Below are 26901 nucleotides of genomic sequence, written 5' to 3' on the forward strand. Positions count from 1 at the left end.
ACATTACTTAGCTCGCTCCATGAATTAAGTGAGGAATTCACAGTAACTGTGATTGTTCTCTAGCCAGAAAGTGGGGAGTGAATAAAGGTATTCAAGATCACAAATGATTTTGACAAATTAATAAAACCACAAGAGTCATAAAGCTATGGTTACATTTTGCAAAACATTACTTGACAGGTATATACAGTAGCTATAGATAATAACAGCAACTTTTAGGAGTGAATTAGATATACATTTAAAAGGAAAATTATAATTAAGGCAAAGAACAGAAAAATTGGACAAAATGACAGTTCAATTTGGCTCCAGTCTCTATATGTCAAAGCGCAGAGTATCTGTCAGGACAATTAAGATGAGTGCTTTTTTTGTCATTCCGAATTTTGGTAATTTTGCTGAAATATGTTGCTATTCTGATGTTGTCATTTTACTTGAACAGCAAACTATTTTAAAGTGCAGAAAAGAGACAGCAAAATTGGCATTAAATAAAAAGACTTGATCAGGTAGGAATTGTGGTTTCTCAGCCAGTCTTGCTGCTAACAATATTAAGATACCAAAATACGGTATGTGTAACATAACTGTGAGATTCCAATTCCTGTCATTGATGTTGTCCACTCCATTCAAACTCTAACATTAGCTTTCAGCCTCTGAAGTTTTTTCAAAAGGGAGTAATGTTAAAGCCACTGCAGCTCATCCCACAAACATTCAAGTTACTTTATTGCCTTCCCGTTATCTATCAAAAGCTTTGCAATAAAGTATGTTTTTATAAAGTACGAAAAAGTTCAACATACTTTAACTTATTATCAAACTATATACATATCACCATATACAACCCTGAGATTTGTTTTCTTGTGACATCCACAGGAAATCCAAGAAACACTTGGAAGAAATAATGCTTTCCAAATTTTCTAAATTGAAGCTTTAGAAAAGGTGCAGGGGGATTTTACCAGCATGCTGCCTGGAAAAGAGGGCATATGTTATGAGGACTGGTTGAACGAGCTATGGCTTTTCTCTCTGGAATAAAGGAGGATAAGGGGTGACATGATAGAGATCCACAAGATAATGAGAGGCATTGACTGAATGGATAGCCAGAGACTTTTTCCCAGGGTGATAATGGCTAATATGAGGGAACATAATTTTAAGGTGATTGGAGGAAAGTATAAGGGTATGTCAGAGGTAATTTCTTTACACAGAGAGTGATGACTGTGTGGAACGCCCTGCAGTGGGTAGTGGTAGAGGCACAAACACAAGAAACTCATAGATAGGCACATGGATATTAGAAAAATGGAGGGCTACGTAGGAAGGAAGGGTTAGATTGATCTCAAAGTAGGTTAAAAGGTCAGCATAACATTGTAGGCCTAAGGGTCTGTACTGTGGTATGGACTTTCAAAGAATATCCATATTTTTTAACAGGCAAGTATTAGTTATTGTACTTTGTATATTACTGGTATTTCTTTTCAAACCTTTGATAGTGCCAAGGTAAGTCATCGCTTTCTGTTTGCCTCCTCCAATAGCAAACAGCTTTTCTTCACCATTCTGAATAGCTAATACTGGAATTAGTTGCTCCACACAAACATTAGACAACACGCGTTTCCAACCATCTGTAAAATAGAAAATAAGATAGAGCTTAAGACAGACATAACAAACTTTCAGAGTTAAACACCAAATAGTTTCTTTGTGTGACTTTGGGGCTGAACGCTCATATACCATAGGACAGTCCTATGCAAAGCAAAAAGATCCAAGCTTTCTTACAGAGTTGTTCAACTACTAAAATACTGCAACTAAATCAAATGAGCAATCTCAGAGATAGAAAATGCTCTTTTACTACAAGAAAAGGGACTATGGTTAAATACTGAAGCATAATTGATCACCAGCAGGAAAGAAAGGCAAAACAGAATATTACAGAAAGAAACGGGAACAATCTGTAAAGCTACTTTAAAAATTTATTGACTTATTTCTTCAACAATTTTTTCAAGAAAATTTATTGCTCAATCCCATGACTTATAATACTTGGCTTTCATTTGGCAGTAACATTTTAATAAAACAGCTTCTTAGTAATTTAACTATGTACCTTGGTAGTTCATATATGCAAGATATTCAGTAATAATATAACATTTCAATTATTAATTCAAGAAGATAAAGCAAAGTTCATGCAGCCCCTTAACTTAACTTTAAGATTTAGTCAATAACTTCCCAACAACTAGCTCAGTGCTATCTCAATAGAGTTATATACATATATGGCATAGCAACAAGCCCTTTGGCCCAAACTATTCCTGCCATAAACCTGCCTACCTGAGCATATGCCTGCATTTGACTCATATCACTCTAAATCTTATCTATTTAACTGTCTAAATGCCTTTTAAACATTGTAATCTATTGATCTTCTTTAGCAGCTCATTCCATATACCCAACACCATCTGTATGGAAAATCTCCCCCCCACCTCACCTTAAACATAAGCCCTTCATATAACCATATAAAATTACAGCACGGAAACAGGCCATCTCAGCCTTTCTAGTTTGTGCCGAACGCTAACTCTCACCTAGTCCCACCGACCTGCACTCAGCCCATAACCCTCCATTCCTTTCCTGTCCATATATCTATCCAATTTTACTTGAAATGTCAATATCGAACCTGCCTCTACCACTTCTACCGGAAGCTCATTCCACACAGCTACCACTCTCTGAATAAAGAAGTTCCCCCTCGTGTTACCCCTAAACTTTTGCCCCTTAACTCTCAGCTCATGTCCTCTTGTTTGAATCTCCCCTACTCTCAATGGAAAAAGCCTATCAACGTCAACTCTATCTATCCCCCTCAATTTTACATACCTCTATCAAGTCCCCCCGCAACCTTCTACGCTCCAAAGAATAAAGACCTAACTTGTTCAACCTTTCCCTGTAACTTAGGTGCTGAAACCCAGGTAACATTCTAGTAAATCTCCTCTGTACTCTTTCTATTTTGTTGACATCTTTCCTATAATTCAGTGACCAGAATTTTGTACTTCCCTCTGTGGGGGTGAGGGGGACTGACCATTCACCTTATCTATGGCCCTCATGATTTTATATAGCTCTGTCACCCCCCTCAGCCTCCTACACTTCAGGGAATTAAAGACCTAGCCTATCCAGTCTCCTCTTATAATTAAAGCCCTCCAGTCCCAGTAACATGCTCATAAATCTTCTTTACACCTTTTCCAACTTATAGCATTCTTCCTTTAACTAGGTGATCAGAAATGAACACGATTGATTGTGTTGTTGATTGGAGTACAGCTCAGACGCAACAGGAGCGATCCCATGCAGGTCTGACAAAGGGCTTTTACAAACCCAGTCTCTATAAAAGAGAGGTACCGCCTAGCTGAGCAGCCATTGTGGGAGTAGATGCGAGTCAGAGTAGTAAGGTTTTGGCTCAACAGAGCTTCAGCAAGAACAGGCAGGGTAAGTAGGTAAGTTCATTACTTATTTAACTCTACAGAGATCAGGGGGCATGTTTACAAAGACAGTGGTCTCCACTAGGTGTCAGATGTGGGATTTCCAGGAGACTCCCAGCTTCCCCATGGCCACTTCTTCACCAGGTGCATCAAGATGCAACTCCTTAGAGACTGTGTTAGGGAACTGGAGCTGCAGCTCGATGGCCTTCAGCTTGTTAGGGCAAGTGAGGCTGCGATAGACAGGAGCTACAGGGAGGTATCACCGCAAGGCTCCAGGAGACAGGTAAATGAATGACTGTTAGGAGAGGGAAGGGAGAACATCAGACAACAGACAGTAGGTGCAGGCGTAGGCCATTCGGCCCTTCTAGCCAGCACCACCATTCACTGTGATCATGGTTGATCATACACAATCGGTACCCCGTTCCTGCCCTCTCCCCATATCCCTTGACCCTGCTATCTATAAGAGCTCTATCTAACTCTCTCTTGAATGCATCCAGAGACTTGGCCTCCACTGCCTTCTGGGGCAGAGCATTCCACATATCCACTACTCTCTGGGTGAAAAATTTTTTCCGCATCTCTGTTCTAAATGGCCTACCCCTTATTCTTAAACTGTGGCCTCTAGTTCTGGACTCACCCATCAGCGGGAACATGCTTCCTGCCTCCAGTGTGTCCAACCCCTTAATAATCTTATATGTTTCAATCAGATCCCCTCTCATCCTTCTAAATTCCAGTGTATACAAGCCCAGTCGCTCCAATCTTTCAACATATGACAGTCCCGCCATTCCGGGAATTAACCTTGTGAACCTACGCTGCACTTCCTCAATAGCAAGAATGTCCTTCCTCAAATTTGGAGACCAAAACTGCACACAATACTCCAGGTGGGGTCTCACCAGGGCCCTGTACAACTGCATAAGGACCTCTTTACTCCTATACTCAATTCCTCTTGTTATAAAAGCCAGCATGCCATTAGCTTTCTTCACTCCAGTTCAGATAGTGGAGAGTACCCCTGTGGCCATCCCCCTCAACAATACTGTTGGGGTGGACGACCTACCTGGCGGTAGCAATAGATACTATGCCTCTGGCATGGAGTCTGGCCCTGTGGCTCAGAAGGGTGGGAAACTGAAGAGGATGGCAGCAGTAAGAGGGGACTTTATAGTCAGGGGAACAGATAGGTGACTCTGTGGATATGAAAAGGAAACATGGATAGTAGTTTGCCTCTCAGGTTCCAGGGTCCGAGATGTTTCTGGATGCGTCCACAATATCCTGAAAAGGGAGGGTGAGCAGCCAGAAGCTGTTGCACAAATTGGTACTAATGACATGAGAAGAAAAAGGGAGGGGTCTTAAAAAAAGAATTCAGGCAGTTAGAAAGGAAGCTGAGAAGAAGGATCTCAAGGTTAGTAATCTCGGGATCGTTGCCTGTGCCATGCAACAGTGAGGATAGGAATAGAATGAGGTGGCAGATAAATGTGTGGCTGAATAACTGGAGCAGGTGGCAGGGATTCAGATTTCTGGATAATTGGGACATCTTCTGGGGTAGGTGAGACCTGTACAAAGGAAACTGGTTGCACTTGAATCTGAGGGAAACCAATATCCTTATGAACAGGTTTACTAGAGCTGTTGGAAGTGGTTTAAACTAATATGGCGGGGGTGGGGGATGGGAACCAGAATGATGAGCCAGCAGGTTTACAAGTAGATGGTGGATGTAACATGAAAGTAAGGAAGGACAAGCCAGTGATTGGGTACAAATACAGACAATGCAAAGAGTTAAATTGTACCACAGAGGCAAAATTCAAAAGAGCAAAGAATGCAGGGCTGAATGCACTGTATTTAAATGCATATAGCATTCGGAATAAGGTGGATGAACTCGTGGCACAATTAGAGATTGGTCCATATGATGTTGTGGGCATCACTGAGTTGTGGCTGAAAGGAGGCCATAATTGGGAGCTTAACATCGAAGGATATACTTTGTATTGAAGAGAGTGGCAGGAAGGCATAGGCAGTGGTGTAGCTCTGTTGGTAAGAGATGAAATTACATCTTTAGAAAGAGGTGACATAGGGTCAGAGAATGTTCAATCTTTGTGGGTGGAGTTAAGAAACTGCAAAGGTTAAAAAAAAGCATGATGGGAATCATATATAGGCCTCCAAATAGTAGCCAAGATGTGGGACTGAGATTGCAAGCTGGAAAAGGCATGCAATAAGAGTAATGACACAATTGTAATGGGGGACTTCTATATGAAAGGGGATCAGGAAAAATTAGGTTGGTGTCCAATCGCAGGAGAGGGAATTTGTTGAATACCTTTGGGATGGCTTTTTAGAGCACCTTGTGCATGAGCTTACTCAGGGAAAGGCTACCTTAGATTGAGTGTTGTATATTAATCCTGATCTTATTAGGGAGCTTAATGTAAAGGAACCCTAAGGAGGCAGTGATCACAATACAGTTGAATTCATACTGCGATTTGAGAGGGAGAAGCATAACTTACATGTATCAGTATCGCAATGGAATAAAGGGAATTACAGAGGCGAGAGAGGAGCTTGCCCAAGTGGATTGGAGGAGGATTTTGACGGGGATGATGGTAGAGCAGAGATGGCTGAAGTTTCTGGGAATAGTTCATAAGGCACAGGATAGATATGTCCCACAAAAGAAGTAGTTCTCAAATGGCAGGGGTAGGCAACTGTGGCTGACAAAGGAAGTTGAGGACTGCATAAGAGCTAAAGGGCATATAAAGTAGCAGAAGTGATTGGGAATTTGGATGAGTGGGAAGCTTTAAAATTCAACAACTGGCAACTAAAAAAAGCTATAAGAAGGGAAAAGATGAAAAATGAGGGCAAACTAGCCAATAATATAAAGCAGGATACCAAATGTATTTTTTCAGTTATATAAAGAGTAAAAAGGAGGTGAGAGTTGATATTGGACCACTAGAAAATGCTGGTGAGGTAGCAATGGGGGATGAAGAAATGGCAAATGGACTTAATGGATACTTTGCATCTGTTCCACTGTGGAAGAAACTAACAGTGTGTCAGAGTTCCGTGAGTGGTGCTACTATTACAAAGCAAAAAAGTGCTAGGCAAACTCAAAGCTGTTCGGGTGGATAATTCACCTGAGCCAGATGGACTATATCCCAGAGTCCTGAGGTTGCAGATGAGATAACAAATGCATTGGTCATGAACTTCCAAAATCACTTATTCTAGCATGGTTCCGGAGGACCGGAAGATTGGAAGTGTCACTCTATTCTTTAAGAAGGGAGGAAGGAAAGGAAATTATAGGCCAGTTAGCCTAACCTCAGTGGTTGGGAAAGTGTTGAAGTCTATTATTAAGGATGAGGTTTTGAGATATTTGGAGCCCAATGATAAAATAAGTCAAAGTCAGCATGATTTCTGTAAAGAAAAATCTTGTTTGACATATCAATTAGAGTTCAAGCAGGGTGGACAAAGGAGAGGCAATGGACCTCATTTACTTGGATTTTCAGAAGGCATTTGATAAGGGGCCATACACAAGGCTGCTTAACAAGATAAAATCCTATGGCCTTACTGGAAAGATATTGGCATAGATAGCAGAATGGCTGAGTGGAAGTAGTGAGTGGGAATAACAGTGTCTTTTCTGTTTGGCTGCCAGTGACTGGTGGTGTTCCTCAGGGGTCAGTATTGGGACAGCTACTTTTCACATTGTTTGTCAATGATTTAGACAATGGAATTGATGGCTTTGTGGCAAAGTTTGCAGAAGATACAAAGATAGGTGGAGGGGTAGGTAGTGCTGAGGAAGCAATGCAATTGTAGCAACACTTGGACAAATTGGAAGAGTGGACAAAGAAGTTGCAGATGGAATACAGTGTTGGGAGATGTATGATAATGCATTTTGGTAGAAGGAACTTAGAGCGAACTATTATCTAAAGGTTCAAACATTAGAGACGCAGAGGGACTTAGGAGTCCTCCCAGAAAGTTAATTTAAAGGTTGAGTCTGTGGTAGAGATGATAAATGCAACGTTGGCATTTATTTCAAAGGGAATAGAATATAAAAGCAAGGAGATAATGCTGAGCTTTTATAAGACATTAGTCCGTCTGCACTTGGGAGTATTGTCAACAGTTTCGGGCCCCATATCTCTGAAAATTCAGGTATATACTTGTACCCTTGGTTCTATAATATACTCCAGGATCCTGATATGTTAAGTTCCATCTGCAATTCCTTGGCCTACTTTCCCAGCTGATCTAAACCCTGTTGCAATCTTAGGTAACCTTCTTCACTGTCCACTACACCATTAATTTTGATGTCATCGTAAATTTTCTAATCATGCCAATTACAAGCTTATTCAAATTATTTCATCTCAAAGACAAACATCAGTAATTGACGTACCCCTTGAGTCTTACCTCCAAACCAAATTTGCATTGAATTGTCCAGTTCACCCTAGATCCCATGTGATCTAACCTTCCAGATCAGCCTACCCTTCCGGACGTTTGTCAAAGACCTTGTTAAAGTCCATGTAGACAACAAATACTGCTCTGCCCTCATCAGTCCACTTGGTCATCTCTTCAAATAAACTCAATCAAATTGGTGAGATACAATTTTCCACACAATGTATAGGAGATGAAAAATTGTATAAAAGGTTTTATTTTAAAAGTAAAACAGGCTCCAACCATTACCAAAGAAAAGCATGATAGGAGTACTATCCTTTAAAACATTTTTGTGAACTGATGCCAAGACGTGAGGAAGTTATATGTGCAAGACATCCTTTTATTTAATTTCATTTGAAATGTGTGCTATAGTTACAAGATCTAAGCTTATCCACAGAGAGGTCAAGGCTTTATTCATGTACTTTTGCCTGAGTATATAGTTGATATAAAATTTTACATAATTATTCATCTTTGTACTTTTCCAGAAATTAGATTTCAATTTCAAATGGAAGAAGTCCATGTAAAGTAATCAGACCTCCAGCTTAGCTAACATCCTATCATTGTTGAAACAGGTAATAATAATTCCAGATAGATCGTTCTGTAAGCATGAAGACAACTCCACTTTTAGCTTCCTAAGTGCTATGAATGGTTATTTGCTTCAAGAATGTGTTAGATATACAATTAGCAGATTAGTCATTGATGCAGTCACATTGTTTTTGATAGGCAAGATTATAGCCATTATGAATTCAATCAACAATATGTTCAGTCCCTTCCATAATATCATAGATAAAGAATGAGCATAAGGTATAGAAGCACTGAGAAGGAAAGCACTGTATGCACAATTCCCCAAGCAGTAAGGTTTCCCTTCCACACCCCACATCCAGTACTGCTTTAGCATTTCCTATCAGTCACCTCTTGTACAGACACTCCTGTGCCTGGCATCACTTTATGGACATATAATCAGTCTAAATATATAAGCCACTTTATGTATTTATATTAATTGTGTTTTTTATCATTGAGTACTTTATCTTACTGTGGTTTTCTTGTGCTGCATCATATTCAGAGTAACAATTATTTCAATCTCCTTTATACTCACGTACTGGAAATGACATTAAATAATCTTGAATTTTCTAATGTCACGATGTCAAAATACTTTAAAAGGGCCAATATTCTTTATTAGGCCACATTTGGAGTATTGCATACAGTTCTGGTCACCCCACTATAGGAAGGATGTTGAGGTTTTGGAGAGGGTGCAGAAGAGTTTTACCAGGATGCTGCCTGGTTTAGAGAACAGGTGCTATCACGAGAGGCTGGACAAACTTGGGTTGTTTCCTCTCGAGCAGCAGAGGCTGAAGGGAGATCTGATAGAGCTTCATAAGATTATGAGACACATAGATAGAGTAGACAGGAAGTATCTGTTTCCCAGCGATGAAATATCTAATACTAGAGGGCATGCATTGAAGGTGAGGGGGGGTAGGTTCAGAGGGTATGTGAGGGGTAAGTTTTTTACTCAGAGTGGTGGATGCCTGGAATGCGCTGCCTGGTATGGTGGTAGAGGCAAATGTGTTTGAGGCTTTTAAGAGACGTTTGGATAGGCACGTGACTGTAAGGAAGATGGAGGGATATGGCCATTGTGTTGGTAGGAGGTGTTTTTGATTTGTTTTTTAGTTGGTTCAGTACAACACTACGGGACAAATGGCCTGCTCCTGTGCTGTACTGTATGTTCTATGTTCTTCCTGATTTACATCTAGAAAAATGTTATGAACCAGGCATGAATTAAGAGGATGTGAAAAATGAAGAGTTCAACTTGTCACTCTACTTAAACTATTTGAAATACCAGTGATATTATTTTCTAAAAAAATGCATACACATCTATTATGTTAGGGTATTTGTTTTCCTACTATTAATATTAAAGCAAAACAGATAATACCTGATCCTTTATCATTAGCACGGAGTAAGGTGAAATTTCCTTTATAATAATACATCAGTTGATTCTGACGAATAAATAACATACTTTCAGTAGCAATGGCATCAAATATAGAGGCAGAGAACTGGCCCCGTGGACAGCTAAGGGAGGCAATCCAGCAGCTGTCGATATTTAGCTGAAAACAGAGCAAAATGGAAAGTAGTAATATGTATTTTAAACTGAATAAACCATATATTAACAGCTTTTATTTTATTTTTGGAAGTGAGAAAAAGGGATGGAATTTCCAAGTGAGTTCAGGAATGAAATTGTGAATGTATTGCCCATGCTTCCGCTGAGGGTTTACAAGATACTGTTAAGGAAGTTAGCACAAGCTGTACTACAGCTAAAGGTGAGCCATCATTGGAGGGAATAAATGACGGGTGCCATACCAATTTTATCTCAAGCATACTGACCATCAAATGTTGCCAAATAAATGAAAAAGCATTCCACCACACACCCAGGTTGTGCTTTGGTAGAAAGGCATTGACAAATCAGCTACAGGACACCCTGCCTCTAACTTGTTCTTGGAACTGTTGGATCCAGCTGTTTAATTCTAGGATTAGACTGTTTAATTGTTATTCTCTTTGGAGTTTAACAACTAATTAATTATCTGCCTGTATTTTGTATGAAACAGTTTAATATGTCTCTAGTGGCATCACAAAGTATAATTCTGGAAGCTTCTTTATTCTGCATTAAGTGAAAATGTGTTTTCTCATTTGGTTAATTTTTACTGTAGTAATTAATAAATATTTTCTAATTAGTTTATTATCTATAGACTGGAATGGAATTTTTCTTATCTATGAGTATAAAATAGCAGTGCCATCTTTACCTTCAAGTAGTAACTTTTAATAAACAGATCATGAAGCAACAAGTTATATGCCTGGCGGTTTGATGTTTATTTTTAGAAGCTTTCTATATGACGCATGGCTCCGGGGTTGTGCCTTCAATGGGTTCTTTTTTTCCCTCCCTTTTCTTGCTTAGTAGGGTGTTTTTTTAATTCACAAAAAGTTTCAATCTTTAAGATAATTTTTGAGGCATTGTAAGTATTGTTACTTTGATGTACCTGTGTATTTTTGAATAATAATAAAAAGATTTGAAAAGAGAACAAGTTGTATGCCTTGTTCCTGACTTCTAGAAGGACCTCATATTAAAACACCAAACTCCAACACAACCATATTGTTTACATGGTGTCAATAGTGACCAGAAATGAAGATGACTGCAACATGGCAATAATGAAATCCATCAATGTCAAGCCTAAGTGAACAGACTCAAGTTTTGCAAGTGAGAGTAGACTAATGGTTCAATGGAGGTTTGAGATCAGAGTTTTCCTTCTCCTCAATGAGCTGCCAACCACAGCTGACAAGCCCCCATCTGCCCAAAGTGATTGGTTTTAAGGCACCACTAACCCAACTTTGCCCCTTCTCCTGTCAGTAAAATCGATTCTGCCAGGCTTAGTAGCTAAGTCACACGTAACGGCTAAGAGTTGGACTTGGTTGTCAGAGGCTATTTGAGGCGCACATTATTGGGGGCATTTAATAGGTAGGGGGAGCTCGTCTCCATTATCACCCCCAGCTATAACATAGGAACGTGACATATAGGGGCAGAATTAGGCCATTTGGCCTATTGAATCTGCTCTGCCATTTTATCATGGCTGATCTAATTTTCCTCTCAGCCCCAATCTCCTACCTTCTTCATGCCCTGGCCAATCAATAATCTATCAACATCCGCCTTAAATATACCTAAAGACTTGACCTCCACAGCTGCCTGTGGCAAAGAATTCCAGATCTTCACCATTCTCTGGCTAAAGAAATTCCTCATCATCTCCATTCTAAAAGGATGCCCCTCTATTCTGTGGCTGTGTCCTCTGGTCTTAGACTCTCCAATCATAGGAAACATCCTCTCCACATCCACTCTATTAAGGCCTTTCACCATTCAATAGGATTCAAGAGGTCACTCCTCATTCTTCTGAATTCCAGTTTATACAGGCCCAGAGCTATCTCACGCTCTTCATATGACAAGCTGTTCAATCCTGGAATAATTTGCGTAAACCTCATTTGAACCCTCTCTAGTTTCAGCACACCCTTTCTGAGATAAGTGGCCTCAAATTGCTCACAATACTCCAAGTGAGGCATCATCAGTGCTTTATAAAGTCTCAACAATGCTTTTATATTCTAGTTCTCCTGAAATGAATGCTAACATTGCATTTGCCTTACTCATCGTAGACTCAACCTGCAAATTAACCTTTAAGGAATCCTGCACAAGGACTACCAAGTCTCTTTGAGCCTTAATTTTTTGTATTTTCTCTCCATTTAGAAAACAGTCAACTCTTCCATCTTCTACCAAAGTACATGACCATACACTTCCCGACATTATATTCCATCTGCCACTTCTTTGCCCATTCTCCTAATTCTGTCTAAGTTTTTCTGTAGCTTATCTATCTCCTTAAAACTACCTGCCCCTCCACTTATCTTCATATCATCTGCAAACGTTGCAACAAAGCCATCAATTCTATCATCCAAATCTTTGACATATAATGTAAAGAGAATCGGTCCCAACACGGACTCCTGTGGAGCAACACTAGTCACTGGCAGCCAACCAGAAAAGGCTTCCTTTATTCCCACTCTTTGCCTCCTGCCAATCAGCCACTGCTTTATCCATGCTAGAGTCATTTCTGTAATACCATGGGCTCGTTAAGCAGCCTCACGTGTGGCACCGTTTCAAAGGCCTTCTGAAAATTCAAGTACACAACATCAACCAATTCTCCTTTGTCTATCCTGCTTGTTATTTCTTCAAAAAATTCCAACAGATTTGTCAAGCAGGATTTTCCCTTGAGAAAAACAATGCTGACTATGGCCTAATTTTATCATGTGCCTCCAAGTACCCTGAGACCTCATCCTTAATAATCAACCCTAACATCTTCCCAACCACTGAGGTCAGACTAACTGGCCTGTAGTTTCCTTTCTTCTGCCTCTCTCCTTTCTTGAAGGGTGGAGTGATATTTGCAATTTTTCAGAATTCCAGAACTATTCCAGAATCTAGTGATTCTTGAAAGATCATTACTAATGCCTCCACAATCTCTTCAGCCACTTCTTTCAGTACTCTGTGGTGTACACCATCTGGTCCAGGTGCCTTACCTACCTTCAGACCTTTCAGTTTCCAAAGAACCTTCTCTCTAGATACGGTAACTTCACGCACTTCCTGCCCCCTGGCACTTCAACCATACTGCTAGTGTCTTCCACAGAGAAGACTAATACAAAATAGTTATTCAGTTTGTCCACCATTTCATTGTTCCCCATTATGACCTCTCCAGCAATCTGATATCCAGTCTTGCTTCTCTTTTACACTTAAAGTATCTGAAGTAACTTTTGGTATCCTCTTTAATATTATTGGCTAGCTTGCTTTCGTATTCCATCTTTACTTTCTTAATGAAATTTTTAGTTGCTTTCTGTTGTTGTTTTTAAAAAGTTTCCCAATCCTCTAACTTCCCACTAATTTTTGCTCTAATACATGCCCTCTCTGACTTTTATGCCCTTTTTGACTTCTCTCGTTAGCCACAGTTGTGTCATCTTTCCTTTAGAATACTTCTTCCTCTTTGGGATGTATATAACCAGTGCCTTCTGAATTGCTTCTAGAAATTCCAGCCATTGCTGCTCTACAGTCATTCCTGGCAGAGTTCTTTTCCTCTCTCCTCTCCCATGCCAGCTGTAATACTGATACATCTGACTTAGCTTCTCCTTCTCAAATTTCAGGGTGAATTTGATCATATTATGATCACTTTCCCTTAAGGGCTCTTTTACCAAAAGCTCTCTAATCAACTCTGGTGCATTACACAACACTCAATCCAGAATAGCTGATACTCTGGTGGGCTCAACCACAAGCTGCTCTAAAATGCCATTTTGTAGGCACTCTAGAAAATCCCCCTCCTGTAATTCAGCACCAACCTGATTTTCCCAATCTACCGGCATACTGAAGTCCCTATTGTAACAATGCCCTTTCAGCATGCTAAGGTGGTTAAGATTTTTAAGTTAATAGGAGTGAGTATCACCAATAGCCTGTCCTAGTTCAACTATGTAGAAGTCATGGCCAGGAAGGCACATCAGCACCTTCACTCCCTCAGGGGACAAAAGAAATTTGGCATATTTCCTTTAATAGGTGCACCAAAGAAAGCAGCCTCTTTGGCCGCGTCATGCAACTGCACTGCCCGAGATGTCAAGATTCTGCAGAGTTTTGTACTCGGCTCAGCCCATCACTCCTCTGTGGTGACCGTCTATGATTGCACGCTGTCATAGTAAGAAGACCGACACCCATTCAATCTTCTCCCTTCCATGAGGCAGAAAATACAAAAGCCTGAAAGCAAGCTCAAGAACCACTTCCATCCTACTGTTATAAAACTATTCAACAGTCCCCTAGTGCAATAAATTGGACTCTTGACCTCATAATCCCTGTGACCTTGCACCTTATTGTCTGCCTGCACTGCACCTGCTCTGTAATACTTAACTGTGGACCTCAATTCTTCATTCTGTTCTTGGTTTCCCTTGTACTAAATGCACTGATGTAATGAAATGATTTGAATGGACAACATGTAAAACAAAGTTTTTCCACTCAGTACATGTGACAATAATAAACCAATTTACTATTTTCTACCTTCTTCCTTGACAGTGTATTCTAGACACCTGACACTATGTCCACACACCTCCTTTAAATATTCCCACTCTCACCTTAATGCTGTCAAATATGTAACATCTCCATTCTGGTAAATAGACTTGATCTCATAATCTTATAAACTTCAAACAGGTATCCCCTCATCCTCCAGTTCTCCACGAGAAATAATCTAAGTGCTTCCATTTTTTAATGTAGTTAACAGTCTCCAATCCTATCAACATCCCAGTTAATCTCCTCTGCACCCTTTCCAAAACCTTCTCATCCTTCCCATTGTGTGGTGACCAGAACTGCACATTCTACTCCAGAAATGGCTGAACCAAAGTTTTATACAGCTGCAACATGACTTAACTTTCTTTTTATATTCAATGCCCTAACCAATGAAGACAAGCATGTCTTATACCTTTCCATCTCCTGTTGCCACTTTCAGGGAGTTATGAACTTATCTTTCAGTGGTGGCATCCATCGGTCTCGAGAGACCATGGATTTCCGCCTGGAGTTTCCAGGGCGCAGGCCTGGGCAGGGTTGTATGGGAGACCGGCAGTTGCCCAAGCTGCTGGCCTTCCCCTCTCCACACCGCCGATGTTGTCCAAGGGAAGGGCACTAGGACCCATGCAGCTTGGCACCAGTGACGTCACAGAGCAATGTGTTGTTAAGTGCCTTGCTCAAGGACACAAACATGCTGCCTCAGCTGAGGCTCGAACCAGTGACCTTCAGGTTACTAGTCTGATGCTTTGCCCACTAGGCCACGCACCAACACTATCTTTCAGTATTCTTCTATCAATACAACAATGCTCCTATGGGTCCTGCCATTTAGTGTAGATGCTACTGATGCATTTGATCTTTCAAAATGCAACAACCCACATTTGTCTGTATTAACCTCCATTTGCTATTTATCCATCGGAATTTCCAACTGATCTATATCTTACCATAAATTTCCTCACTATCTACAATTCTACCAATTTTTAAGCCATCTGCCAACTTGCTGCTCAGAATACCTACATTTGCATCCAAACCATCAATACACATCACAAACAACAAAACAGATGATGCTTGAGGAAGACCGCTGGTCACAGAACTCCTGTCCGAAAATAAACATTCCTCCACTACTACCCTCTGTCTTTCACGGGCAACCCAATTTCAACTTCCCAATTCATCATGGAGGAATTTCTTTAGCCAGAGAGTGGTAAATCTGTAGAATTTGTTGCCACAGCTAGCTGTTGAGGCCAAGTCTTTACATGTATTTAAGGCAAGAGGTTGATAGGTTCCTGATAGGTCAGGGAACAATGGGATATTGGGAGAAGGCAGGAGACTGGGGCCGAGAGGGAAAATGGATCAGTCATGATGAAGTGGGCCAAAAGGCATAATTCTGCTCCTACAGTATAGCTTATGGTATTATGGTCTAGTCTTGACCTTAAGAATCTCCTCCAATAGCTTCCCTACCAATGAGATTGAGAAGCCCAAAAGGAGGATTAACCATTCTTGTAATCAACTTCTTTTAGTAGTTGTCCAGCATCCATAATCTAGCCTTCTAAAGGAAACCGGATCTTTCCTCATTTTGCCCTCCAGCTGGGGTTTATATGGAGCAGAAATCAGTAGTTAGCATAAGGGAGTGAAAAATGCAATGGTGTTGGGTGGATGGGAAGAGGGTGGGTTTAGTGAGGAGGATCAAAAAAAGCATTTCAGGAGTTGATCTTGGGAAATCAAACAAGGATGGTGGGAGAGGATGTATTACAAGATAATTCAGTTATCTGCAAACATCTCAGTCTTGCACTATGCTAGTAAGGCCATGTAGCCTCAGTATTAAAATTGGCAGTTAACCCCAAGACTGTGGTCCTAGTTCCTCTACAGTGCTCCACAAGAACGGGCAAAGACATCTTGTTACTAGACACAGTGTCAATAGTGATAAATTTCAGATTAAAATCTCTATTATGTCATCTTTTACAACTGTAACTATACTTCAATAGAACATCTTTCATTCTAAGATGATTTAGGATATCTTGAAGTAGGGAAAAGTGATACAGAGTATATAGTATATCTTTTCTAATATTGCTTAAATACATGCATCTGAAAGATTTTATGTGAAATTAAAAATTACCTCCAAAATAGAAAAACTGTCAAATTCATTGGTTGATAAAAGAACAACCTTGCGATTAGGAACTCCTCCAAGTATCATAACTGGGTTATTATCAGACAAGTAGAAGAGGGGAGATGACTTATGTGGAATAGGAATTAGATTATCAATTTTTAAAACCTAAAACAGAACAAAATTGAAAGATTGCTGAATGCATTCAGATTTTGTACCAAGTTTAATATCAAAATACTAGAAGGCATAATGCATCAGTATAAATGCCTTAAGGTTATTTTGTATCCAGATCTTTGGACTGCAGGCGAAATATTTAGGATACATATTGTGTCCTTATTACAGAAAACCAGAATGCTCTTGTGAACATTGTAGTCATCAGCACACTTAATCAGCACCTGAGATCAAAGGCTTTGGACTTCTAAAATTGCATTATACACTTTCTTACACATCTTGTGGTGCATGAAAAAAAGACATCAAGGGTCATACAATATTGAAAATACTGGAAATCTGACAAAAGAGAAACGGTAATAAAACTGAGCAGTTTGGGCAGTATCTGCAGAAGGAGAAACAGTCAATGTTCCAGGTCTACAGCCCTTCAACAGAACTTGGAAAGAGAAAGGTACACATTATTTTTTTCTCAGTAGGAGAGGACGTGGGAGTTTATTTAAAGCAGAAGGAATGTCTGTGATAGGATTAGTTGAAATGGCTAAATGGGGGCAGTTTGCAATACTCCTTTCAACGGATGCTGCCTGACCTGCTGAGTTCATCCAGCTTTTTTGTATGTCTTGATTTGACCACATCATCTGCAGTGCACTTTGTGTTTACCATTCAGCTGCTGTGGCTGTCTATTATGTTATTAACAGCAATCATCTGCCCAGCAGACCAGATTTGTATAATGGGATAAGGAAAACTGAGTCAATATGATATAAAAACACTAGATGAAAAATTAAGATCTGTGGAAAGATAAACATCTGATGTACCAGGCAAAGGGCTCTTTATCAGATTTGAGAAAGAGAGAAGCATTAATCAAGGTAGCAACAAGGGTGGAGAACGACGTGTAAAATAAAGGCAAGTTCACTGGTAGAGAGCAGTCACGTGTAGGTAGCTCAGTTTAAGATTCTGAGTTCATTTAATGTGTTACTAATGTAGTTCTGGCCTACTGGAACATGTTCAACAAGCCAAATTATGCTTAGAGCGTAAAAGCTAAAAGTTGGTATTTGTATAGTCATATAGTCATATTGTATAGTGTGTTATATACACAGTGAGTGCACCCTATCTGAAAATCCAAAATCCAAATTTTTTTTGGGCCTTGACATGATGCCACAAATAGATAATTCCACAAGGCACTGGAAAGTTACCCAGGTGAAGCACAGGTCTCTATGCATCACAGTTTTGAGAAGTGACCTGACATTCCCTTTTGGCATCAGTCTGTTTTCAGTAGTTATCACAACCGTACCTTTGTGCGTTACTCGCGGTGATTACCACGCATTTTTCATTTACTCTCTGCTCTGTGTTGGGAAAATGTTGTTGAAAATGTCTAAAAGGCTTGCTGTTACCCCTATGGGTAATGGCTTAAAATAAAGTTAAAGAAGCAGATTTTATGTTTATCTGTAACACAGGAAGTCAAGTTGCTGGAAAATCTGGACAGCAGTGTAAGTGTGAAGCATCTAACAGAGAAGTATGGTGCTGGAATGACCACCATCTATGACCTGAAGAACCAGAAGGACAAACTATTAAAATTCTACGCTGAAAGTTTTAAACAAAAGTTAATGACAAATAGAAAAATACTGCAACAAACAAAAATGAAGATCTCGGTCATGTTTTGAAAGAATGGATTTGTCAGGATCAGAGTGAATGCATGATGCTTAACGGTACGCTGACCATGAAACAAGCAAAGATCTATCGCTGACACTGTAAAATGTTGTACTAACCACAATGCTACTGTGCTGCCCCAAGGTGTGGTACGGTAGAAAGCAAAGATGATCATCTTTGGCTACACCATGATATTGATCAGCTGGAAAGTTATGTGGCAAAGGCAGATAGAATTTAATCCTGATAATTGCAAAGTGATCCATTTTGGAAGATCAAATAATACATACGGTACATAGGAAATAGGAGAGGTTTACAGAGTGTAGCTGAACAGAGAGGCCTTGGGGCTTACAAATCCACGGATCTCCAGAAGTTGGTGGAAGGAGGAGATAGGTTGACAAAGAAGGCATATAGGATTCTTGCCTTCATTAGCCATGGCACAGAACATAAAAGCAGAGGAAGTTATATCACAACTTTACAAAACATTGGTTAGGCTATAACTATGTGGTTAGGCTATAACTATGTGCAGTTCTGGTCCCCGCACTATAGAAATGATGCTGTACCATGGACAGAGTATAGCTGAGATTCACCCAGATATTATCTGGACTGGAGCGGAAAAATTAAATAGACTGGGTTTATTTACCCAGGAGCTGAAGAGGCCAAGGGAGAGTGAGAGGGTGGGGAATGCTGGTAAAGGTATACAAAATTATAAGGTGTCTAGATGGTGAGAGTCTTTTTCACATGGTGGGAATATCTAATGCAAGAAGGCATAGCTGCAGGTTGAGAAGTAGGAGTGTAGCAGAAACCTGAAGATGAATTCCTTCATTGACAGAGAGGTTGGAATCTGGAAAGCATTGACTAAGTGGCTGGTGGAGGCAGGTACTCTCAAAACATTTAAGCAGCAGCCAAACACTCGAATTAACAATGCACAGATAGATACAAACCAAATGTGGGTAAATAAGATGAGTACGATGGTCATCATGGACATGATGGATTGAAGGTCCAACTTCTGTTCTGTAGGACTATGAATTATGCAATGAAGAATACATCTGAGTGCAACCGTATTCCTGAGTCTCCTCCTGGGACTTGCATGTAAAACCAAGGGGAAGCTGCTGACACGATGAAGGAAGCCCTGAAAGCCACCAGAGATGGAGGACCTTCATTGCTATCCTAAGCACCACCAGTGTAACAGGCAACAATAACTAATTATTATCAGAATGCTCTTCAGATTCACAGTTGCTGTCTTTTGACAATTCTATTGAGCATTGCATTTAGAATACTTAAGATACCCTGGTTGGAAGAAAGTTGATAAATATTCATGCTAATAGCAGAAGGCAACTAGATTCAGCAAGATTAATTGAAATTATTCAAGCAAATAAACCTAATAAAGAACCAAAAACTGCTAACCTCATGTCCAATGTCAAACTGCTTGATAGCCTTGTCAACATCTATTTCGAAATTCACTTTCAGATTTAAGTAACCATCAACATTTAAAAGAATTCTGGAGGAAACAACGTTGAGCAAAAAAACCAAAAAGCAGATTTAAGTTTAAACAACAAAACATCTTAATCTATATTTAGGTATTAACTAAACAGAAAAATACATCTTATCAAAACCACACATTGAAAGCAAATCCTTACATTTCTAGCAAAGAAATATGGTAATGCTACAATACTTCTGTTTTCAATAATATAATTGTTGGCACTCTGCACAGAAAGCTAGACTTTGGTCAGTAGGAAAATAATCAACCAATTAACACTAGAGGGACTAGGGGGAGGCGATATGCAAGAAGCTACAGATAGTCATGGACTCCACTCAACAGACTCCACTCACTCCACTCAAATTATTTCATAAAGCCAGGTGGCACTGCCTCAAAAATGTCATGGACTCTGTCCAATATATCATGGGCCAATTCATTCACAACACCTGGAGTCACCACCTCAAAGAGGTCATGGACTCTCCCAATAAATCATGGGCAAATCCATTTCTAAAACCAGTAGTCGCTACCTCAAGAAGGTCATGCACTCTGCCCAATCAATCATGGGCAAATCGGTTCCTAACACCAGTAGTATCTACAGGAGGCACACCTCAAGAAGGCAACATCTATCATTAATGTCCCCAGATCCCCATCAGCTAGGCCAAGCCATCTTCTTACATGTACCATCAGGAGGAGGTACAGAAGCCCAAAATCCCAAGCCACTAGGTTCAATAACAGCTACTTCCCTTCCATCATTCAGTTCTTGAACTACAGTTTAGCAAGACTATGACTACTTTTATCAATTCTCACTAAAATGACAGTGGACCCATGCATTTACTATTCTGAGAGAAAAAAAAATTACTTTTGACATCACCCCTACACTTTACTTTAATCACCTTAAAATTATGCCCTGACATATTAGGCATTTCCACCATGGGAAAAAGGCACAACCTGTCCACTCTACCTATGTCTCTTATCATCTTATACACCTCTATCAAGTCACCTCTCATCTTCCATCACTCTAAAAAGAAAACTCCTATTTCATTCAACCTTTCTTCATAGGACATGCTCTTTAATCCAGGCAGCATCTTGGAAAATCTCTGTACCCTCTCTAAAATTTCCAATTCCTAAGGCAACCAGAACTGAACACAATACTCCAAGTGTGGTCTAACCGGAGTTTTATTGAGCTGCAACATTATATTGTGGCTCTTGAATTTAATCCCCCAACTACTGGAGAAATGGAAAAGCATGGAATTATTGTTCTTCAACATAGATTGTCCATTACTCTTGTGCATGAGCAGGTATCATGTGAACAGGCATGATTTAATTTCATCACACCTATGCAAAGGGAAACACTGTGCCCATTGGAGAAATTGTGCACACCTAAGAAAATTTTATGGAAAGGGAAATGGTTGTGACTTATTTCACAAAACATCACTTAAATAGTGGAGAGTGCAGTGAGGACTAGGAAAGAGACCCTGAAGAAGAAGGTATCGGTAGCATGTGGGGATCTTCCGATATCCAGGCAATCTTTCTTTCTTTCTTCTTTCTTTTTCTCTTTTTTGTTAGACAGGGATGTCAAGGGGGGAAGGGTTAAGGGGAGGGGGGAGGGCTGTTATTATACTCTATTATTCTATTCATTCTATGTAATTATCTTAAAAATTGAATAATATATAAAAAAGGTATAATTAGGCATCAATAGTAGAGCATACTTGGATTAAATAACCACTGATAATTCATCTGCTGAATGATAATTATCCTTTATTCCTCAAGTTATTCCAAAGCTAACTTATTCTTATTTGCAACCCAGCACCTAATCCCAAACAGATAATTTTAAAGGATGGTTAAGATTGGTCCACTTTAATTGGTATAGACTCATATATTAGGTAAGGTTGACCAACTTCCTTTCCGGAAGATTTGTTTTTATACAACAATCATCTAGTTTCATAATCACCATGAATAATTTTTACTCTATCAGTATAAAATCTGAAAGTATTATTCCCCAGAAGAGAGATTGAAGCTCACCTCTGGATCAATTCTCCAGGTCTCAATATTAGTCCAGTGTTTAACCATTACATTATAACTAGCGCACAATGGTTTATTGAGCAAACACTGTCAGATTATTCCTCACATTGTACTATCACCATTATTCTATTTGCACTTTCTCACCTCTCCCTTTCTTCAATCAATATTTTAATTTCCTCCAGCTCACCAGATTTTCAACATACATCCTCAGATTTCATGGTCAATATGTCTAATTTGCTCATGCTGCTTCATTTCACAAACCAGATTCACACAGATTTCAAATACTCACAGATTTGTCATACTCCCTACAGGAGATGATAAGACTAGTGGAAGGTCCTCAACTTGAAACATTATCTGCTTCTGTTTGATGCTGCCTGATCTACAGAATAATTCTGGCATGTTACATTTTTCTTTGGATTTTTTTTAGGCATCCGTTAGTCTCGAGAGATCATGGATTTGCACCTTGGAAGGTTTCCAGGGCGCAGGCCTGGGCAGGTTTGTATGGGAGACCGGCAGTTGCCCAAGCTGCAAGTCTCCCCTCTCCATGCCACCGATGTTGTCCAAGGGAAGGGCAAGGGCCGATACAGCTTGGCACCGGTGTTGTCGCAGAGCAATGTGTGGTTAAGTGCCTTGCTCAAGGATTTTTAGCATCTACAATATTTTGCTTTTGGATAGTTCATTAATTAGTCTGTTAATGAATCTGGAGTTAGGTGTGTTTAAAATACAAGAAGTATTCTTCTCATGAAAACATAAGTAAAAGAAAATTAAAAATATTTACCCTATTGAATAAGACTACTACTATCAAATAAAAACTTGTGTATGCAGTTTTTTAAAATCAAGAGATTTTTGCAACAGTTAGTGGTGCAAAATAACCTCATGTTAAATTTACAAAGAGCATCCAACTATTGTTAACAGAACAGGAAGTGTCGATTTTTATATTGCAGTTTAAAATTCTCTTGTCTAGCACCTTTCACACTAAAAAATCTGGACCACAGGAATTGCTCCCCCCCCCCCCAGACCCATCATCTTCCTCCAAACAGTATAGACACTCTTCAGGTTGCGTAAGTGTTTATAGAACTATCTGGGACCAAAAGTTTCTGCAAGTTGTAAACACCCTTGCCCAATGTTCCCTCTAATTTGTAATGATCAGTGTCCACAAAAATCTTGTGCTGTGCAATTTTTTGCCCAGTGAAAACAGCATCTGTGTATTAAATAATTTCTTCAATAACAGCAGTATAAATAAGCTAGTTCTAAAATCTACAAATCATAGCAAACTCTACATTGTCAACACCATCCGCATTAAAAACTGGAAAAGGAAATGTGATTGTGTACAGTCGGGACATACTTAACATGCCAACAGGGTAGAGGGTGACAACCTTTTGTGCACAGTTTAAATTCCTTTGTGCACTAGTACTGAAAGATGTGTGCGCGCGTACACACACACACACACCCCACCCCCAAAAGGAACATTGCTCTTGACAAATATTATTAGCAGACATCACAAAAAGTTGTATTGACAGGTTAATTAGCTACACATCAATACAAACATAGTTAATTTTAGTTAGAATTAGTTAATTCATACCAGTCTGTAGTATATACATTTAAAACATACTGCACTATAGGAGTTGCTGGACCACAAAAGTAGGGGTTCCCAACTTGGGGTCCATAGACCCCCTTGCTTGATGGTATTGGTCCAAGACATAAAAAAGGTTGAGAACCCCTGGATTACAGTGTTTGAACCTGCACTAGCAAAGACTCATATTAGCACCATTGTCTTTAAAACTACTGTATACAATACATCTAAAGTTTTAATGCTTTTTTACTAAATCCCTCTGTTCTAATGATGTGAAAAACTACTTAAATGGGGAACTGATGAATGCAATAAGTACAGCACGTTATCATTTCACAATATAATTCTACTGAGGTTAATTTTTACGTTGTCATTCTTACTTCTTGTCTGGAATATGAAAACTAATTTTGTTGCTTGTGATAGTAACTTCAGATACCACAGATCCATTCCTATAAGGTAAAGGAACATACCACACCACTTCACAAATGTCCTCCAAACACTCAGAATCTGCAACACAAAACAAAAGGTGGTACTGGAACCATATGAATGAAAATACCTAATCACATTAATTCCATCACAAAATTAAGGAATGAAAACTTATTATCGTCACTCTTACAAAGAGGGGTGGCACGGTAGCGTAGTGGTTAACACAACAGTTTAATTTACAGGCGACCAGGGTTCAATTCCCACTACTGCCAGTGAGGAGTTTGTACGTTCTCTCTGTAATCGCATGGGGCTTCCTCCCACAGTCCAAAGATGTACCGGTTGGTAGGTTAATTGGTCATTGTAAATTGTCCCATGATTAGGCTAGGGTTAAATCGGGGGATTGCGGAGCAGCATGGCACACGAGGCTAGAAGTGCCTATTCTGCACTGTATCTCAATAAATATTTTCTTTTAAAAAAAAGCCATTTTACTGGTTATGACTAGTGGGTTATGCTATACTAACTTAAAAAATGTCATGAGGTAGCTTGATAGGAAATATTAGCTGGCATATTGGGCCAAAGAGCCTGTTTCCATGCTGTGTAGCTCTATGAATCCATGACTCTGAGTACAGTATTATCCCTTGTTACTCTCAAATCATTCCAAAGTACCAATCCAAGCCCATCATGATCTCCCATGTAAATGGTGCTGAAATCAAACATAATAAGTTCTTGGCTATTTTAATGTTTCTTTTCACCTTATTAATTAGAATACTAATTAGAGATCACAAAAATTAATTCCAAATTCTCTAGCATCAAATTCTAAGAATTCCCAAGTTACAGTCTCTAACAGGCACATGCAAATCTGTGCTGCCTTTTGAGTGGAATGTTAAACCACGTTAAAAAAAAATAAAATCACAAAATGCTGGCAGAACTCGGCAGGCCAGACAGCATCTATGGGAGGAGGTAGTGACGACGTTTCGGGCCAAAACCCTTCGTCAGGTTAAACCATGTGCTTTTTTTGGTGTACATAAATGATATTATTGTAAATTAATTTGTGTCCTGGCCAACATTCATCCTTAACCAGCATCACTAAAACAGATCTTATCTTTCGTATTGTTATTTGACTGTTCCCCATATGTGCAAATTTCCTGCATTATAGCAGTGATCACACCTCAAAGAACTGGAAAGAACTGAGAGTTATATTTTGTCCTTTTTGTGAAAGATTGTACGTGACTTTTTAAATTCTTATTATACTCACCTAGAGTCCAGTTTATGCAGAATTAACTTTCTTTTCAGAATAAACCATATAAAACCAATGTTCAAAAAGAGTGTATTGTTAGTTCTTAATAAATATGAACTTGGCATGGGTTTACTTTAGAATATTTTATTATTGAACTGCTATATTTGAACTGCTCCTCAACCCTGTGCATGCACAACCCTGTCACCATGGTGGTTTCTGGTTCCAAGTGAACCCCTTGAATTGAAGTTCTTTATTACTTGCACATAATTACACACCAGGTAACTACAGGGTATGTGTATGTTCTTGTGTGTAATGTTAGATCTTGATTTCAAGCACGTTTTACCCAGGGAGAATAACATTTGAGAGTGATTGCGTTTAGGCCAAGCTGACCTACAAATCAGAACTCACTTCACTACCAATTAGCTTCATACCGCCTTTGCCAACTTTGAAGCTGACTACACCTCCCACTGTTGGACTGTTGGACTAAAGTCAAAATAAAACAGCCTAATAAGTGCCAAACTTGATTTGAGTATGGGGGAGCAGCACTAGAAAAAACTTGGCAGTCAAACCGCAGGCCTGTCGACTTCCTTCAAGCCATCCATTGCCCTCTGCAGATTAGAACTCATGCTGTTTTTTTTTTGCACCAAACAGCAATAGCTTTATTTTTCAACAATAGAAAATAAAGAAAATGTTGTTCTGCCAGCATTAGCTCAGATCCGCAATTCTATTCTCCTACATGGTAGAAGATAGTTCTGTGTTAAGCTGTCGACACTGTGCCAGAGGGAGTGAATCTTTTTACAAGCCGAGTTTGGTCCTTCTCCAGTGTCTCCCTTTTGAGTTGTATCTGATCTTGTTGCCGGTTTTCATGCGGATCCATTGCGGGATCGGCCGGTTCTACTTCATCTTCTTGGCGAGAAATCGCTTGATCCGGAAGGTTTTGTGCGACGGCATGGCCGAAACTGTGACTCCCACAATGGCGATCAACGAGAAAGAAGCTCATGCTGTATTTTTAAATAGAAGAGTTACATCAAGAATCATGCAGTCATCTGTTACAATCTTTAATCGAAATATGTGTGAAAACATATGCTTTGGTCCTCTGATACCTTTCCTTTTTTATTTGGTGGTCAAAATTTTTTTATTTTTTTTAAATTTTTTTTTAATACTGTTGCATTGCCTTCATCCCCAATTGCACATTTTATTTGTAGAGTATACTCACCATCATCAGCCATTGCTGCTGCAGTTATGGAAATCTCCAGCAACTCTGGTAGATTGTAAATTGAATTGACTGGGGGTTGAAATTTTATATTGACAATAGGACTCATCCCCTGAAGGTATGCAGATCGAGCAGCTAATTTATTTTCTTCCTAAAAAGAAAAATTGTTGCAAAACGGAATTACAGTATGTGAATAAAACTGACCAGTTTAAAAGTAATATTATGAGCAAACAGACAAAAGTACATAATAATGGAAATATTGATAAATCTACCATGGAGTTGATTAGAAATCAAGTACAGATTTTCAACATAGTCACAAATTATTCTGTAGTAAAATTAACCAAATCAACAAATGATAATGTTTAAAAATTGATAATTTTGTGACCAAAAGAGGATGAATTCACAAATATTTTGACTATGTTATTCATTTACAAAGCTTTTTGGGTATTTGATTATTACTTCACCTCTCCATATTTCCAAGCAACAAAAGGCAGCCATTTTGGCTTATTAAGTCAACCAGTTCAAAGAGCAATCATATTCACACAATCATTCTTCTATTCATTGGGCCAGTTTATAAAAACCAACCCACACACTGTTGTGATGCCTGGTTGACAAAAGTCTGCATAAAGAG

General features: G+C 39.3%; 1 protein-coding gene and 1 pseudogene across 1 annotated transcript in view; both read right to left on the reverse strand.

Moving 5' to 3' along the window:
• Window positions 1–26901, reverse strand: part of LOC140716264 (cation channel sperm-associated auxiliary subunit gamma-like) — a 164544-nt gene that overhangs the window by 120497 nt on the left and 17146 nt on the right. Inside the window, exons 5-10 of the mRNA XM_073028874.1 lie at window positions 26274–26421; window positions 23775–23901; window positions 19730–19823; window positions 16526–16681; window positions 9733–9904; window positions 1458–1595 (exon numbers count right to left, since the gene is read on the reverse strand). Of these exons, the coding sequence (XP_072884975.1) occupies window positions 1458–1595; window positions 9733–9904; window positions 16526–16681; window positions 19730–19823; window positions 23775–23901; window positions 26274–26421 (835 nt within the window). The remainder of the gene's footprint in view (window positions 1–1457; window positions 1596–9732; window positions 9905–16525; window positions 16682–19729; window positions 19824–23774; window positions 23902–26273; window positions 26422–26901) is intronic.
• LOC140716213 (large ribosomal subunit protein eL39-like) lies at window positions 25810–26008 on the reverse strand (annotated as a pseudogene).

Source organism: Hemitrygon akajei, chromosome 25, assembly GCF_048418815.1.
Source record: "Hemitrygon akajei chromosome 25, sHemAka1.3, whole genome shotgun sequence".
NCBI lineage: Eukaryota > Metazoa > Chordata > Chondrichthyes > Myliobatiformes > Dasyatidae > Hemitrygon > Hemitrygon akajei.